Source organism: Tachyglossus aculeatus, chromosome 10 (genome assembly GCF_015852505.1).
Source record: "Tachyglossus aculeatus isolate mTacAcu1 chromosome 10, mTacAcu1.pri, whole genome shotgun sequence".
Classification (NCBI taxonomy): Eukaryota; Metazoa; Chordata; class Mammalia; order Monotremata; family Tachyglossidae; genus Tachyglossus; species Tachyglossus aculeatus.
In genome coordinates, this window is record NC_052075.1 from 2361853 (window position 1) to 2380402 (window position 18550).

General features: G+C 49.2%; 1 protein-coding gene across 1 annotated transcript in view; it reads right to left on the bottom strand.

Moving 5' to 3' along the window:
• Positions 1-13307: 13307 nt before the first annotated feature.
• The window catches only part of KANK4 (KN motif and ankyrin repeat domains 4), a 52722-nt gene continuing 47479 nt past the window's right edge, over positions 13308-18550 (bottom strand). The window contains exons 9-10 of the mRNA XM_038752521.1: positions 17683-17883; positions 13308-14553 (exon numbers count right to left, since the gene is read on the bottom strand). Of these exons, the coding sequence (XP_038608449.1) occupies positions 14449-14553; positions 17683-17883 (306 nt within the window). The 3' untranslated portion in view covers positions 13308-14448. The remainder of the gene's footprint in view (positions 14554-17682; positions 17884-18550) is intronic.

Here is an 18550-nt window from a genome sequence, read left to right on the forward strand (position 1 = left end):
GATCACAAAGTGCATTAACACGTTGGAATATTTCAATGCCTATTCCAGAATCTAGAGTGCCTGAACTTCACGTTTCCGACGCCTTTCCTGTCCGCGGCTTCGCTCCGATTCCATCGATACCTTTCCGTTTCGGGGTTCGGTTTCGGTTGGCGGCGTTCAGTCGACTCCGTTCTCTAAATACGCAGAATTTTACAAATTACAGAACATGGGGTATCGACTTTGCCGGACCGTGTAAGGAGCGGAGGCAGAATTGAATGTAAATAAAGACCTCGAGAACGCGCCTCGGAGAATCCCGATTTAAAAAGTCCAAACCCGGAATCGATCCGACGACCATTAAATGTGTTCTTTGAAATAAGAACTTCAGTGATGCCAAACACTGGCCCGTCCGGCCCCAAATTCACGCCGACGGGAGCTAGGATGCTCGGAGGAAGCAAGTGCCGGATGGCCTCCTGGGCGAGTATCCTCATGGTCAGGGACGGGCCTTCCAACACCCCTGACTCATTCATTAATATAATAAATCGTATTTATTGAGCGCTTTCTGTGTGCAGAGCACTCAGAAAGAACAATTTGGCAACAGATAGAGACGATCCCTACCCGACAGCGGGCTCACGGACTCTCCCCTCTCCATCCATCCTGTCATCCCTGAATCCATCCAGATTTCCCTGAAAACCGCCGCTGTTTCCTGCCCCACCCGTTTGTGAGGATGAACGCCGCCTGTTGCGATCTACCCAAATGCTCCCTTATTTCACGTGAAAATGCCCGGTTTTGATTTCAGGGCCCGCCCTGCTAAAGCTAGGAAGACTCCTGGGCTGCAACTCTGCGCTTCCCATTTGGGAATGAATAGGATCGTTGCTTCTTGTAACTTGCGTTTTGTGTCCATTGTATTCCTGCCAAAAACTTACAGGTAGACCCGGTGATTGCGTGGGTGAGAACTGATCGGAAAGGACCGATTGGAGAATAAACGCCCGCCGCTTGTTGCCGTGTGACTTTTCGGGTTTCGGGGGTGGGTGGGAGTTGATTGGGAGCGGGGGGAGTTCGTCCGATTGTGGGCGGGAGGAGATGGAGCACGCGGTGGGAATGCCGAAGGCCTAAGATGTATAAATGAAGTGGAGGAAAATGATTTATGACTTCCAAAGATTCTAAATAAAATCGACTTGCATAAGTGGTTGACGGTCCCCTGTGTGTGTGTAATAATAGCGAATGGGTTAGGCGCTTACTATGCGCCAAGCTGGGCTCGGATAGATAGAAGACCATCAGGGAAGACGACAACCCCATCCCACGTAAGGTCTCGGGATCTGATCCGCGGTTTTGCAAAAACTGAAGCGCGTGTGTGTAATAATAGTGAATGGGTTAGGCGCTTACTATGTGCCAAGCACTGTATTAAGGGCTCGGATGGATAGAAGACCATCAGGTAAGACGACAACCCCATCCCACGTAAGGTCTCGGAATCTGATCCGCGGTTTTGCAAAAACTGAAGCGCGTGTGTGTCATAATAGTGAATGGGTTAGGCGCTTACTATGCGCCAAGCTGGGCTCGGATAGATAGAAGACCATCAGCGTGGCTCAGTGGAAAGAGCCCGGGCTTTGGAGTCAGAGGTCATGGGTTCGAATTCCGGCTCCACCACATGTCTGCTGTGTGACCTTGGGCAAGTCACTTGACTTCTCGAAGCCTCAGTTACCTCATCTGTAAAATGGGGATGAAGGCTGTGAGCCCCACGTGGGACAACCTGATCACCTTGTATCCCCCCCAGCACTTAGAACAGTGCTTTGCACATAGTAAGCGCTTAACAAAATGCCATTAGTATTATCAGGTAAGACGACAACCCCATCCCACGTAAGATCTCGGAATCTGATCCGCGGTTTTGCAAAAACTGAAGCGTGTGTGTGTGTAATAATAGTGAATGGGCTAGGCGCTTACTATGCGCCAAGCTGGGCTCGGATAGATAGAAGACCATCAGGTAAGACGACAACCCCATCCCACGTAAGGTCTCGGGATCTGATCCGCGTTTTGCAAAAACTGAAGCGTGTGTGTGTAATAATAGTGAATGGGTTAGGCGCTTACTATGTGCCAAGCACTGTACTAAGGGCTCGGATGGATAGAAGACCATCAGGGAAGATGACAACCCCATCCCACGTAAGGTCTCGGGATCTGATCCGCGGTTTTGCAAAAACTGAAGCGCGTGTGTGTAATAATAGTGAATGAGTTAGGCGCTTACTATGTGCCAAGCACTGTACTAAGGGCTCGGATGGATAGAAGACCATCAGGTAAGACGACAACCCCATCCCACGTAAGGTCTCGGAATCTGATCCGTGGTTTTGCAAAAATTGAAGCGTGTGTGTGTGTAATAATAGTGAATGGGTTAGGCGCTCACTATGCGCCAAGCTGGGCTCGGATAGAAGACCATCAGCGTGGCTCAGTGGAAAGAGCCCGGGCTTTGGAGTCAGAGGTCATGGGTTCGAATCCTGGCTCCACCACATGTCTGCTGTGTGACCTTGGGTAAGTCACTTAACTTCTCGGAGCCTCAGTTACCTCATCTGTAAAATGGGGATGAAGACTGTGAGCTCCACGTGGGACAACCTGATCACCTTGTATCCCCCCCCCCCCAGCGCTTAGAACAGTGCTTTGCACATAGTAAGCGCTTAACAAAATGCCATTATTATTATCAGGTAAGACGACAACCCCATCCCACGTAAGATCTCGGAATCTGATCCGCGGTTTTGCAAAAACTGAAGCGCATGTGTGTAATAATAGTGAATGGGTTAGGCGCTTACTATGTGCCAAGCACTGTACTAAGGGCTCGGATAGATAATAAAGATAAATAGATAATAGATAAAGATATTAATAGATAAAGAAACAGATATAGTGGCTCCGCCACTTGTCAGCTGTGTGACTTTGGGCAAGTCACTTCACTTCTCTGTGCCTCAGTTCCCTCATCTGTAAAATGGGGATGAAGACTGTGAGCCCCCCATGGGACAACCTGATCACCTTATAACCTTCCCAGCGCTTAGAACAGTTCTCTGCACATAGTAAGCGCTTAATAAATGCCATCATTATTATAAAGGAGAAGCACCATGGCTCAGTGGAAAGAGCCCGGGTTTTGGAGTCAGAGGTCATGGGTTCAAATCCCGGCTCTGCCAATTGTCAGCTGTGTGACTTTGGGCAAGTCACTTCACCTCTCTGGGCCTCAGTTACCTCATCTGGAAAATGGGGATGAAGACTGTGAGCCCCCCGCGGGACAACCTGATCACCAGCGCTTAGAACAGTCCTTTGCGCATAGTAAGTGCTTAATAAATGCCATTATTATTATTATTATAAAAGAACATCAGGTAAAACAAAAACCCCATCCCACGTAAGATCTCAGAATCTGATCCTCGTTTTGCAAAAACGGAAGCACGAGAGAATTTAAAGGACTCATCCAAGCTCCCACAGCGGGCAGATCCATTGATTCATTTATTCAATTGAGTTGTATTTATTGAGCGCTTCCTGGGTGCAGAGCTCTGTACTAAGTGCTTGGAAAGTACAATTCGGCAATAAAGACATTAGATTAGAGATTAGATTCGGTTTCAGATTAGAACCCAGGTCCTTGGATTTCTAGACCTGTGCTCCTTTCTCTAGACGCGTGGCTCAGTGGAGAGAGCCCGGGCTTTGGAGTCGGAGGTCATGGGTTCAAATCCCGGCTCTGCCAATTGTCAGCTGTGTGACTTTGGGCAAGTCACTTCACTTCTCTGGGCCTCACCTCATCTGGAAAATGGGGATGAAGACTGTGAGCCCCCGTGGGACAACCTCATCACCTTGTAACCTCCCCAGTGCTTAGAACAGTGCTTGGCACATAGTAAGCGTTTAATAAATGCCATTATAAAAAGAGCCCGGGCTTTGGAGTTGGAGGTCATGGGTTCAAATCCTAGCTCTGCCACTTAACTGTGTGACTTCGGGCAAGTCACTTAACTTCTCTGTGTCTCAGTCACCTCATCTGTAAAATGGGGATGAAGACTGTGAGCCCCCCGTGGGACAACCTGATCACCTTGTAACCTCCCCAGCGCTTAGAACAGTGCTTGGCACATAGTAAGCGCTTAATAAATGCCATCATTAGACCCCACTGGGGAAGAGGGGGTGGGAAGTGAGAGAGAGAGAGAGTCACCTTGTAACCTCCCCAGCGCTTAGAACAGTGTTTGGCACATAGTAAGTGCTTAATAAATCAATCAATCGTATTTATTGAGCGCTTACTGTGTGCAGAGCACTGTACTAAGCGCAGGTGGGAAGTGAGAGAGAGTGTGTCTGTGTGTGTGTGTCTATCCCAGGTGGAGTCATTCAAGGACTGGCTTCTCTTCCGCTCTCCCATGAAAAGGAAACGGTTTCGAAATCCAGTCATCATGAATCCTACAGTTGATGAGGTTGTGGAGGTGGGATTTGAACCCATGACCCCTGCCTCCCAAGGCCGGGCTCTTTCAATCAATCAATCCATCAATCAATCGTATTTATTGAGCGCTTCCTGTGTGCAGAGCACTGTGCTAGGCGCTTGGGAAGTCCAAGTTGGCAACATCTAGAGACGGTCCCTACCCAACAGTGGGCTCACAGTCTAAAAGGGGGGGACAGAGAACAAAACCAAGCACACTAACAAAATAAAATAAATAGAATAGATATCTACAAGTAAAATCAGTCAATCAATAAATAGAGTAATAAGCAGCGTGGCTCAGTGGAAAGAGCCCAGGCTTTGGAGTCAGAGTTCATGGGTTCGAATCTCGGCTCTGCCAATTGTCAGCTGTGTGACTTTGGACAAGTCACTTCACTTCTCTGTGCCTCAGTTACCTCATCTGTAAAATGGGGATTAAGACTGTGAGCCCCCCGTGGGACAACCTGATCACCTTGCAACCTCCCCAGTGCTTAGAACAGTGCTTTGCACATAGTAAGCACTTAATAAATGCCATTATTATTATTATTATTAAATATGTATAAACATATACATATGTTTATGTATATTTTCCACCGAGCTACAATGGTAGTGTGAGTGCAGTGACGGTGGACAAATGAAGGCTCCTCAGGAGGCCGCAGGCCGGACCCAACCGGACCAAACCGGACCGAACCGGACCAGACCGGATCAGGGTGCGCTTCTCGGGAGCCGCCACCAGGTGGCGACGTTGCCCCGGCCGCCGATGCGCGCGGGGATTCATTCATTCATTCATTCAATTGTATTTATTGAGCGCTTCCTGTGTGCAGAGCACTGAGCCCCTTCCTTCCTCTCCCCCTCATCCCCCTCTCCATCCCCCCATCTTACCTCCTTCCCTTCCCCACAGCACCTGTATATATATATATATATATATATATATATATATATATATTTATTTATTTATTTTACTTGTACATATCTAATCTATTTTATTTTGTTAGTATGTTTGGTTTTGTTCCCTGTCTCCCCCTTTTAGACTGTGAGCCCACTGTTGGGTAGGGACTGTCTCTATATGTTGCCAATTTGTCCTTCCCAAGCGCTTAGTACAGTGCTCTGCACGCAGTAAGCGCTCAATAAATACGATTGATGATGATGATGGACTAAGCGCTTGGGAAGGACAAGTCGGCAACATATAGAGACGGTCCCTACCCAACAGTGGGCTCACAGTCTAGAAGGGGGATAAATTAATCAATCAATCAATCAATCAATCAATCAATCGCATTTATTGAGCGCTTACTGTGTGCAGAGCACTGGACTAAGCGCTTGGGAAGGACAATTGGCAACAGATGGAGACGGTCCCTACCCAACAGTGGGCTCACAGTCTAGAAGGGGGATAAATCAATCAATCAATCAATCAATCAATCAATCGCATTTATTGAGCGCTTACTGTGTGCAGAGCACTGGACTAAGCGCTTGGGAAGGACAAGTCGGCAACAGATAGGGACGGTCCCTACCCAACAGCAGGCTCACGGTCTAGAAGGGGGAGACGGACAACAAAACAAAACACATAGACAAGTGTCAAAACCTTCAGAATTTATTGAGCGCTTAGTGGGTGCAGAGCACTGGACTAAGCGCTTGGGAAGGACAAGTCGGCAACAGATAGAGACGGTCCCTGCCCAACAGCGGGCTCACAGTCTAGAAGGGGGAGACAGACAACAAAGCAAAACATATTAACAAAATAGAATAAATATGGAGACAGACACAGACAACAAAAAACATTAATAATAATGATGATGGCATTTATGAAGCGCTTACTATGTGCAAAGCACTTGTTCTAAGCACTGGGGAGGTTACAAGGTGATCACGTTATCCCACGGGGGGCTCACAGTCTTAAGCCCCATTTTACAGATGAGGTAACAGGCCCAGAGAAGTTAAGTGACTTGCCCAAAGTCACACTGCTAAGTGGCGAGGGTGGGATTTGAACCCGTGACCTCTGACTCCAAAGCCCGGGCTCTTTCCACTGAGCCGTAGAATAAATGTGTAGAGAGACACACAGAGAGAGAGAGGTGAGAGGACAGGGGTGAGGAGGGAGACAGACAGACAGGCACAGACAGAGACACAGAGAGGGGTGTGAGGGCAGGAGATGGGGGAGACGTTCATTCATTCATTCATTCAATCGTATTTATTGAGCGCTTACTGTGTGCAGAGCACTGTACTAAGCGCTTGGGAAGTACAAGTCGGCAACAGATAGAGACAGGTCCCTACCCAACAGCGGGCTCACGGTCTAGAAGGGGGAGACAGACAACAAAACAAAACATAGTAACAAAATAAAATAAATAGAATAGATATGTACAAGTAAAATAGAGTAATAAATCCGTACAAACATATATACATATATCCAGGTGCTGTGGGGAGGGGAAGGAGGTAAGGCGGGGGGGATGGGGAGGGGGAGGAAGGGGAGAGGAAGGAAGGGGCTCAGTCTGGGAAGGCCTCCCGGAGGAGGTGAGCTCTCAGTAGGGCCTTGAAGGGAGGAAGAGGAGGAAGGGAGGAAGAGGCTCACAGTCTAGAAGGGGGAGACGGACAACAAAACAAAACATATTAACAAAATCAAATGAATAGAATAAATACGTAGACAGAGACAGACAACGAAACAAAACATATTAACAAAATAAAATAAATAGAATAAATGTGTAGAGAGACACAGAGAGAGGGAGGTGAGAGGACAGGGGTGAGGAGGGAGACAGAGGCACAGACAGAGATACAGAGAGGGCTGCTGTGAGGGCAGGAGATGGGGGGGAGACAGACATTCATTCATTCAATCGTATTTATTGAGCGCTTACTGTGTGCAGAGCACTGTACTAAGCGCTTGGGAAGTACAAGTCGGCAACAGATAGAGACAGGTCCCTACCCAACAGCAGTGCTCACAGTCTAGAAGGGGGAGACAGACAACAAAACAAAACATATTAACAAAATAGAATAAATATGGAGACAGACACAGACAACAACAAAAAATATTAGCAAAATAAAATAAATAGAATAAATACAGAGAGGCACAGAGACACAGAGAGAGAGGTGAGAGGACAGGAGTGAGGAGGGAGACAGACAGACAGGCACAGACAGAGACACAGAGAGGGCTGTGAGGGCAGGAGATGGGGGGAGACATTCATTCATTCATTCAATCGTATTTATTGAGCGCTTACTGTGTGCAGAGCACTGTACTAAGCGCTTGGGAAGTCCAAGTTGGCAACATATAGAGACAGGTCCCTACCCAAAAGTGGGCTCACGGTCTAGAAGGGGGAGACGGACAACAAAACAAAACATATTAACAAAATAGAATAAATATGGAGACAGACACAGACAACAACAAAAAATATTAGCAAAATAAAATAAATAGAATAAATACAGAGAGACACAGAGAGAGGTGAGAGGACGGGGGTGAGGAGGGAGACAGACAGACAGGCACAGACAGAGACACAGAGAGGGCTGTGAGGGCAGGAGATGGGGGGAGACATTCATTCATTCATTCAATCGTATTTATTGAGCGCTTACTGTGTGCAGAGCACTGTACTGAGCGCTTGGGAAGTCCAAGTTGGCAACATATAGAAACAGGTCCCTACCCAAAAGCGGGCTTACGGTCTAGAAGGGGGAGACGGACAACAAAACAAAACATATTAACAAAATAGAATAAATATGGAGACAGACAGACAACAACAAAAAATATTAGCAAAATAAAATAAATAGAATAAATGTGTAGAGAGACACAGAGAGGTGAGAGGACAGGGGTGAGGAGGGAGACAGACAGGCACAGACAGAGACACAGAGAGGGCTGGAGATGGGGGAGACAGACATTCATTCATTCATTCATTCAATCGTATTTATTGAGCGCTTACTGTGTGCAGAGCACTGTACTGAGCGCTTGGGAAGTCCAAGTTGGCAACATATAGAGACAGGTCCCTACCCAAAAGCGGGCTCACGGTCTAGAAGGGGGAGACAGACAACAAAACAAAACATATTAACAAAATAAAATAAATATGGAGACAGACACAGACAACAAAAAATATTAGCAAAATAAAATAAATAGAATAAATACAGAGAGACACCACAGAGAGAGAGGTGAGAGGACAGGGGTGAGGAGGGAGACAGACAGGCACAGACAGAGACACAGAGAGGGGTGTGAGGGCAGGAGATGGGGGAGACATTCATTCATTCATTCATTCATCCAATCGTATTTATTGAGCGCTTACTGCATGCGGAGCACTGTACTAAGCGCTTGGGAAGTCCAAGTCGGCAACAGATAGAGACAGGTCCCTACCCAACACCGGGCTCACGGTCTAGAAGGGGGAGACAGACAACAAAACAAAACATATTAACAAAATAGAATAAATATAGAGACAGACACAGAAACAGACAAAAAACATTAACAAAATAAAACAAATAGAATAAATGTGTAGAGAGACAGAGAGAGAGAGAGAGAGGTGAGAGGACAGGGGTGAGAAGGGAGACAGACAGGCACAGAGACACAGAGAGGGGTGTGAGGGCAGGAGATGGGGGAGACATTCATTCATTCATTCATTCAATCGTATTTATTGAGCGCTTACTGTGTGCAGAGCACTGTACTAAGCGCTTGGGAAGTCCAAGTTGGCAACATATAGAGACAGGTCCCTACCCAAAAGCGGGCTCACGGTCTAGAAGGGGGAGACAGACAACAAAACAAAACATATTAACAAAATAGAATAAATATGGAGAGACACAGACAACAACAAAAAATATTAGCAAAATAAAATAAATAGAATAAATGTGTAGAGAGACACAGAGAGGTGAGAGGACAGGGGTGAGGAGGGAGACAGACAGACAGGCACAGACAGAGACACAGAGAGGGCTGTGAGGGCAGGAGATGGGGGAGACAGACATTCATTCATTCATTCAATCGTATTTATTGAGCGCTTGCTGCGTGCAGAGCACTGTACTAAGCGCTTGGGAAGTACAAGTCGGCAACAGATAGAGACAGGTCCCTACCCAACAGCAGGGCTCACAGTCTAGAAGGGGGAGACAGACAACGAAACAAAACATATTAACAAAATAGAATAAATATAGAGACAGACACAGAGACAGACAACAAAAAACATTAACAAAATAAAACAAATAGAATAAATGTGTAGAGAGACACAGAGAGAGGTGAGAGGACAGGGGTGAGGAGGGAGACAGACAGACACACACAGAGACACAGAGAGGGCTGGAGATGGGGGAGACAGACATTCATTCATTCATTCATTCAATCGTATTTATTGAGCGCTTACTGTGTGCAGAGCACTGTACTGAGCGCTTGGGAAGTCCAAGTTGGCAACATATAGAGACAGGTCCCTACCCAAAAGCGGGCTCACGGTCTAGAAGGGGGAGACAGACAACAAAACAAAACATATTAACAAAATAAAATAAATATGGAGACAGACACAGACAACAAAAAATATTAGCAAAATAAAATAAATAGAATAAATACAGAGAGACACCACAGAGAGAGAGGTGAGAGGACAGGGGTGAGGAGGGAGACAGACAGGCACAGACAGAGACACAGAGAGGGCTGTGAGGGCAGGAGATGGGGGAGACAGACATTCATTCATTCATTCAATCAATCGTATTTATTGAGCGCTTACTGTGTGCAGAGCACTGTACTGAGCGCTTGGGAAGTCCAAGTTGGCAACATATAGAGACAGGTCCCTACCCAAAAGCGGGCTCACAGTCTAGAAGGGGGAGACGGACAACAAAACAAAACATATTAACAAAACAGAATAAATATGGAGACAGACACAGACAACAACAAAAAATATTAGCAAAATAAAATAAATAGAATAAATACAGAGAGACACAGAGAGAGAGGTGGGAGGACGGGGGTGAGGAGGGAGACAGACAGACAGGCACAGACAGAGACACAGAGAGGGCTGGAGATGGGGGAGACAGACATTCATTCATTCATTCACTCAATCGTATTTATTGAGCGCTTACTGTGTGCAGAGCACTGTACTAAGCGGTTGGGAAGGACAAGTGGGCAACATCTAGAGACGGCCCCCACCCAACAAAGGGCTCACGGTCTAGAAGGGGGAGACGGACAACAAAACATATTACCAGAATGAAATAAATAGAATAAATATGTGCAAATTAATATGTATATTATATATTATATTTATAATATAAATAACTATGTACGCGGCTCCGCTGCCCCACCCCCCCGCTCTGGCCCCGCCCCCGAGTGACCACGCCCCTCCGCCCCACCCGGACACGCCCCTCCCCTCCCACGCCCCTGATTGGATCCGGCCCCGCCTGGCCACGCCCCCTTCCCCGCCCACGCCCCCGATTGGCTCCGGGCCCGCCTGGCCCCACCCCCTTCCCCGCCCACGCCCCCGATTGGCTCCGGCCTCTCCTGGCCACGCCCCCGCACTAGTCTGGCTACGCCCCGCCCACGCCACCTATTGGCTCCGGGCTCGCCTGACCACGCCCCCGTCCCCCGCCCACTCCCCCGATTGGCTCCGCCTCATTTGGCTCCGCCCCGGAACTCGTCTGGCCACTCCCCCTTCCCCGCCCACGCCCCCGATTGGCTCCGGGCCTGCCTGACCACGCCCCCCTTCTCCGCCCACGCCCCCTATTGGCTCCGCCTCATACGCCCCGCCCCCGCACTAGTCTTGCCACGCCCCCGTCCCGTTCACGCCCCCCCCCCCCCCCCCCATTGGCTCCGGCCCAGCCTGGCCATGCCCTCTTCTCCGCCTACTCCCCCGATTGGCTCTGGCTCCGCCCCCTTCCCCGCCCACGCTCCCGATTGGTTCCTCCCCGTCTGGCCACGCCCCCTTCCGCACCCACGCTACCGATTGGCTCCGGCCCCGCCAGGCCCTGCCCCCATTCACCGCCCACGCTCCCGATTGGCTCCGGCCCCGCCTGGCCACGCCCCTCAATAATCTGGCCACACACCCCTTGCCGCCCACGCCCCGATTGGCTCCGCCCCGTATGGCCACGCCCCTTCCCGCCCACGCCACCGATTGGCTCCGGCCCCGCCTAGCCACGCCCCCTCCCCTGCCTACGCTCCCGATTGGCTCCGGCCCCGCCTGGCCCCGCCCCCGCACTAGTCTGGCCACGCCCGGGATTTGAACCCATGACCTCCGACTCCAAAACCCGGGTTCTTTCCACTGAGTCACGCTGCTTCTCCGTGGTCTTTCCACGGGACTGAGAAGCAGCGTGGCTCAGTGGAAAGAGCCCGGGCTTTGGAGTCAGAGGTCATGGGTTCAACTCCCTACGCCACCCATTGTCAGCTGGGTGACTTGGGGAAAGTCACTTCACTTCTCTGGGCCTCAGTTCCCTCATCTGTAAAATGGGGATTAAAAATGTGAGCCCCCCCCGTGGGACAACCTGATCACCTTGTAATCTCCCCAACGCTTAGAACAGTGCTTTGCACATAGTAAGCGCTTAAGAAATACCATTATTATTATTATTAAAATGGGGATGAAGGCTAGCGAGCCCCACGTGGGACAACTTGATCACCGTGCAAAGCCGTGCTTTGCCCATAGTAATTGCTCAACAAATGCCATCATTATTATTACTACTTTCCAAGCGCTTAGTCCAGTGCTCTGCACACAGTAAGCGCTTGTTGGGTAGGGACCGTCTCTATATGTTGCCAACTTGGACTTCCCAAGCGCTTAGTACAGTGCTCTGCACCCAATAAGCAAACTATTGCTTTTATTGTTTTCCCTGTTAAAGCAGACAGGCCCCAAAAATGGCTTTCTAGTCAGCAAAAGTGTATTCTGAATATACTGACTTATCCCCCTCGTCCCACCTCTCCTTCCCTTCCCCACAGCACCTGTATATATGTATATATGTTTATACATATTTGTTACTCCATTTATTTTACTTGTACATACCGATTCTATTTATTTTATTTCGTTAGTATGTTTGGTTTTGTTCTCTGTCTCCCCCTTTTAGACTGTGAGCCCACTGTTGGGTAGGGACCGTCTCTATATGTTGCCAACTTGGACTTCCCAAGCGCTTACTACAGTGCTCTGCACACAGTAAGCGCTCAATAAATGCGATTGATGATGATGATGATTCTGAATAGATGTAGAAATTTACAATGTCGTAACATTGGTGGCATGCTAGCTGCTACAGAAAGGAGGTTCTGGGTTGCTCAACTGGAGTGGTGATGGTGGTGGTGTCTGTCAAGAACAGTGGAAAAAGTTGGGGTCATGAGAAGCAGCGTGGCTCAGTGGAAAAGAGCCCGGGCTTTGGAGATGGAGGTCATGGGTTCAAATCCCGGCTCTGCCGATTGTCAGCTGTGTGACTTTGGGTAAGTCACTTCACTTCTCTGGGCCTCAGTTCCCTCATCTGTCAAATGGGGATGAAGACTGTGAGCCCCCCGTGGGACAACCTGATCACCTTGTAACCTCCCCAGTGCTTAGAACAGTGCTTTGCACATAGTAAGCGCTTAATAAATGCCATTATTATTATTATTATTATTATTATTATATAGAGAAGCAGCGTGGCTCAGTGGAAAGAGCCCGGGCTTTGGAGTCAGAGGCCATGGGTTCAAATCCCGGCTCTGCCAATCAATCAATCAATCAATCAATCAATCGTATTTATTGACCTCTTACTGTGTGCACAGCACTGTACTAAGCACTTGGGAAGTACAAGTTGGCAACATATAGAGACGGTCCCTACCCAACAGTGGGCCAATTGTCAGCTGTGTGACCTTGGGCAAGTCACTTCTCTGTGCCTCAGTTAGCTCATCTGTAAAATGGGGATTAAGACTGTGAGCCCCCTGAGGGACAACCTGATCGCCTTGCAACTTCTTCAGCACTGAGAACAGTGCTTTGCACATAGTAAGCACTTAATAAATGCCATTATTATTATTATATAGCTATAATTTTATCGATTTATAGATGGCTGTTTTTATAGATGTTGCTGATTCTCATCCCCCCGGGCTGAGTGCCGGCCTTCCTTCTCAACCTTCAGTTTCCCTCTGGCTTGACCCTCTAAACCGGCCGGAAGGACGGACACCGTGGACGTGCGTGTTTCGCGGAGGCCCAGGCAACCCAACGACCGGCGACTTCTCGCGGCCGTCCCCATGAGGTAGGAAATGAGCCTAGAGATTCCCTTTAATTTCCAGGGGAAGAAACAGAAGTCCAGAGAGGCCGCGCGGCGCACCCAAGGCCGCACAGCGCGTCGGAGCATAGCAGGGGGTCCCGGGAAAGGGGGGATTGCTGAAGGAAGGCGCGGACGGAGGGTGCGGGAGCTCGAACCTCCGCTGTAGCGGGGTGGACGGTAGAATCGGGGGATCAAAATTCCTCAGAAATGGGCCCGGCTGAGATGGTTTCCCGCAACCGGACGGTGAGCGGACAGACTGAGGGCTGAACTGACCCCTCACCCCTAGCTCTGCCTGCCTTAAGAGGAGCTGGCTTGGGAGAGAGCGGGAAGAGACTTTTCCGACCCATTCTCGGCCAGTGACTCCCAAGCTGGGCCTTGGGAATGAATGGATTCACTTCGACTGGTCTGGGAATGCTAAGCCCCACGGCGAGGCCGACTCCAGAACCCGGACATCCCTGGGAGTGGGATCCCCGCTGGACTCCCGCCCCGTCCCCGCTGAGCCGAGCCCCGGACGGTGACCCCCTCCCCGCTCTCTGTGCTTCCACTTTCCAGCCGGCCGGTCCCCCGTCTGGTTCGGATACGGCGCCGGGCATCTCTATCCCCCGCGTCCGGCCTACCGTCACCGGGGGGACGTGTCTCGAGTTTGAACGGGAGAGCGGGGTCCCTCCGGAGACACCCCCAAGACCCGGGCAAGTTCCCCGTCCCCCCGCGAAACGGCGGGCGTGAAGTCGTGCCACGGGACGACGTGTATCCGGTGTCAAGCGGGTGACGTCGCGTGGGCCCGGCCACGCTCCTCCGGCTCCGCGCCCGCCTCGACGCGTCGCTCGGGGAAGGATGGGGATTAGGCCGGGTGGCTTCTCCCTTCCCGGGCCCGGACGGTTTTCCTCCGTCCCTCTCGGCAGCGTCCGGGCCGGCGGGGAAGGGGCCGTGCGTCCTTGGCGTCGCTAAGGGCGGGCGGACCCTCCGCCCTCCACGTGGGCCCGCAGCAGCTCAGCCACTTCCCCCTGGCCCGGGGACCTCAGCGCGATGGACAGGGCCGAACGGCCGGCCTACGGGGAGGAAGAGGAGGGATCGGTTAGAGGTAATAATAATAACAGTGACGGTATTCGTTAAGCGCTTACTATAATAATAATAGTCATTCATTCATTCAATCGTATTGAGCGCTTACTGTGTGCGGAGCACTGTAAGTATAATTCAGCAACAGAGACAATCCCTACCCAACAACGGGCTCACAGTCTAGAAGCGGGGAGACAGACAACAAAAGAAGTAGACGGGCATTGATAGACTAGAAATAAATAGAATTATATATGCACATCATTAATAAATAGAATAATAAATACACACATATATACACAAGGCTGTGGGGTGGGGAGGAGGGTAGAGCAGAGGGAAGGACTGGGGAGGTGGGGAGGGGAGGAGGAGCAGAGGAAAAGTGGGGCTCATCATCATCATCATCAATCGTATTTATTGAGCGCTTACTAGGTGCAGAGCACTGTACTAAGCACTTGGGAAGTACAAATTGGCAACACATAGAGACAGTCCCTACCCAACAGTGGGCTCAGTCTGGGAAGGCCTCCTGGAGGAGGTGAGCTTGTCTGTCATAGCGTACTCTCCCAAGTGCTTAGTACAGCGCTTTGCACACGGTAAGTGCCAAATAAATGTAATTTTTGGAGGTATTAAGTGCTCACTTTGTGCCAGGCACTGTTTTAAGCGCTGGGGTGGAGACAAGCAAATCGGACTGGGCACAGCTCCTGTCTCGTGTGGGGCTCGCGGTCTCAATCCCCATTTTACAGATGAGTGAACTGAGGCATAAAGCAGTGAAGTGACTTACCCAAGGTCACACAGCAAAGTGGCAGAGCCGGGATTAGAACCCGTTATTATTAGTAATGATAATAATGGCATTTATTAAGCGCTTACTATGTGCCAAGCACCGTTCTAAGCGCTGGGGGAGATACAAGATCATCAGGTTGTCCCACGTGGGGCTCACAGTCTTCATCCCCGTCTCTATATGTTGCCGACTTGTACTTCCCAAGCGCTTAGTACAGTGCTCTGCAATAAATACGACCGAATGAATGACAGCCTGTGTCCAACCTGATTTGCTTGTACCCACCGTAGTGCTTGGCTCATAGTAAGCTCTTAATATTTATTACTTAATATAATAGTATATATAATATAATATAATATTAATTAATATTATATCAATATTATAAATGATATTTATTTATAAATGAATAATAAGTTATTTATTTATTATTTATTATTATTTTATTTGGACATATTTATTCTATTTATTTTATTTTGTGAATATGTTTTGTTGTCTGTCTCCCCCTTCTAGACTGTGAGCCCGCTGTTGGGTAGGGACCGGCTCTATATGTTGCCAACTTGGAATTCCCAAGCGCTTAGTCCAGTGCTCTGCACACAGTCAGTGCTCAATAAATCCGATTGAATGGATGAATGAATCCCCGTTTTCCAGATGAGGGAACTGAGGCATGGGGAAGTTAAGTGACTTGCCCAAAGTCACACTGCTAGTAAGATTGTGAGCCCCTTGGGACAACCTGATCACCTTGTAACCTCCCCCAGCGCTTAGAACAGTGCTTTGCACATAGTAAGCGCTTAATAAATGCCATTATTATTATTATTAGACCAGTGCTCTGCACACAGTAAGCGCTCAATAAATAGGATTGAATGAATCCCGTGACCAGCTGGAGGGGGTCAGTGGGCAGGGCGGGAAAATGGGAGCCAGGAGATCCGGGTTTTCGGCCTACTTCCAGCCCGCCACGCATCCTTGGTCGGGCCGGAGCCGGGAATTAGGTTGGCGGGAGGACGGGTGGCCGGCCCTGTCCGGGAGGGCGCGTGCCCAGCTCAATCACTCAATCAATCAATCGTATTTATTGAGCGCTTACTATGTGCAGAGCACTGTACTAAGCGCTTGGGAAGTCCAAGTCGGCAACACGTAGAGACGGTCCCTACCCAACAGTGGGCTCACAGTCTAAAAGACATGGGGAGAAGCAGCATGACTCAGTGGAAAGAGCCCGGGCTTTGGAGTCAGAGGTTGTGGGTTCAAATCCTGGCTCCGCCAACTGTCAGCTGAGCTGGGTGACTTTGGACAAGTCACTTCACTTCTCTGGGCCTCAGTTACCTCATCTGGAAAACGGGCATTAAAACTGTAGGACAACCTGATCACCTTGTAACCTCCACAAGCGCTTAGAACAGTGCTTTACACATAGTAAGCGCTTAAATACCATCAATCAATCAATCAGTTGTATTTATTGAGCGCTTACTGTGTGCAGAGCACTGTACTAAGCGCTTGGGAAGTACAAGTCGGCAATACATAGAGACGGTCCCTACCCAACAGCGGGCTCACAGTCTAGAAGGGGGAGACGGAGAACAAAACCTACTAACAAAATACTAACAAACGTACTAACAAAATAAATAGAATAGATATGTACAGTGCTCTGCATTATCATCATCATCATCAATCGTATTTATTGAGCGCTTACTATGTGCAGAGCACTGTACTAAGCGCTTGGGAAGTCCAAATTGGCAACATATAGAGACAGTCCCTACCCAACAGTGGGCTCACAGTCTAAAAGGGGGGAGACAGAGAACAAAACCAAACATGCTAACAAAATAAAATAAACAGAATAGATATGTACAAGTAAAATAAATAAATAAATAAATAGATTAATAAATATCATCATCATCAATCGTATTTATTGAGCGCTTACTATGTGCAGAGCACTGTACTAAGTGCTTGGGAAGTCCAAATTGGCAACATCTAGAGACAGTCCCTACCCAACAGTGGGCTCACAGTCGAAAAGGGGGAGAGAGAGAACAAAACCAAACATACTAACAAAATAAAATAAATAGAATAGATAGGTACAAGTAAAATAGAGTAATAAATATGTACAAACATATATCCATATATACAGGTGCTGTGGGGAAGGGAAGGAGGTAAGACGGGGGGGATGGAGAGGGGGACGAGGGGGAGAGGAAGGAAGGAGCTCAGTCTGGGAAGGCCTCCTGGAGGAGGTGAGCCTTGTTAAGCGCTACGTGCCAAAATAGAATCAGATCAGGCACAGTCCCTGTCCCACATGGGGCTCACAGTGAAAGGAGGAGCGGGAATAGGGATCACACGGCTGACGATCAGTGGCCGATCCCACAGCTGAGGGCCCTACCTTGTCGGTCAGCGAGGCATCGCACCCCGGGTGACTAAGGAGGATCCTGGTCATGTCGGCGTTGGCGTGCCGGGCCGCCAGCATCAGGGCCGAGGTCCCCGCGTGGTCCTGCAGGTTGACGTCCGCCCGGCACCTCAGCAGGGCCCTCACCATGTCCCCGCGGTCGTGGCTCACCCCCAGCATCAGGGCGGTCTGCCCTCCCTGGGAACCGGGAAGAACAACAATAATAATAATAATAATTGGCATTTGTTAAGCGCTTGCTATGTGCAAAGCACTGTTCTAAACAATAGAATAATAGAAGAAGCGTGGCTCAGTGGAGGTTGCCGGCTTGGACGTCCCAAGCTCTTCGTACAGTGCTCTGCGCACAGTAAGCGCTCAATGAATACGATTGAATGAATGAATGAATGAATAGAAGCAGCGTGGCCCAGTGGGTGTTGCCAGCTTGGACTTCCCAAGCGCTTAGTACAGTGCTGTGCACACAGTAAGCACTCAAAAAATACAATTGAATGACTGAATGAATGAATAGAAGCAGCGTGGCCCAGTGGATGTTGCCAACTTGGACTTCCCAAGCGCTTAGTACAGTGCTCTGCGCACAGTAAGCGCTCAATAAATATGATTGAATGAATGAATAGAAGCAGCATGCCTCAGCAGAGGTTGCCAACTTGGACTTCCCAAGCGCTTAGTACAGTGCTCTGCACACAGTAAGCGCTCAATAAATACGATTGAATGAATAAATGAATGAATAGAAGCTGCGTGGCTCAGTGGATGTTGCCAACTTGGACTTCCCAAGCGCTTAGTACAGTGCTCTGTGCACAGTAAGCGCTCAGTAAATATGATTGAATGACTGAATGAATGAATAGAAGCAGCT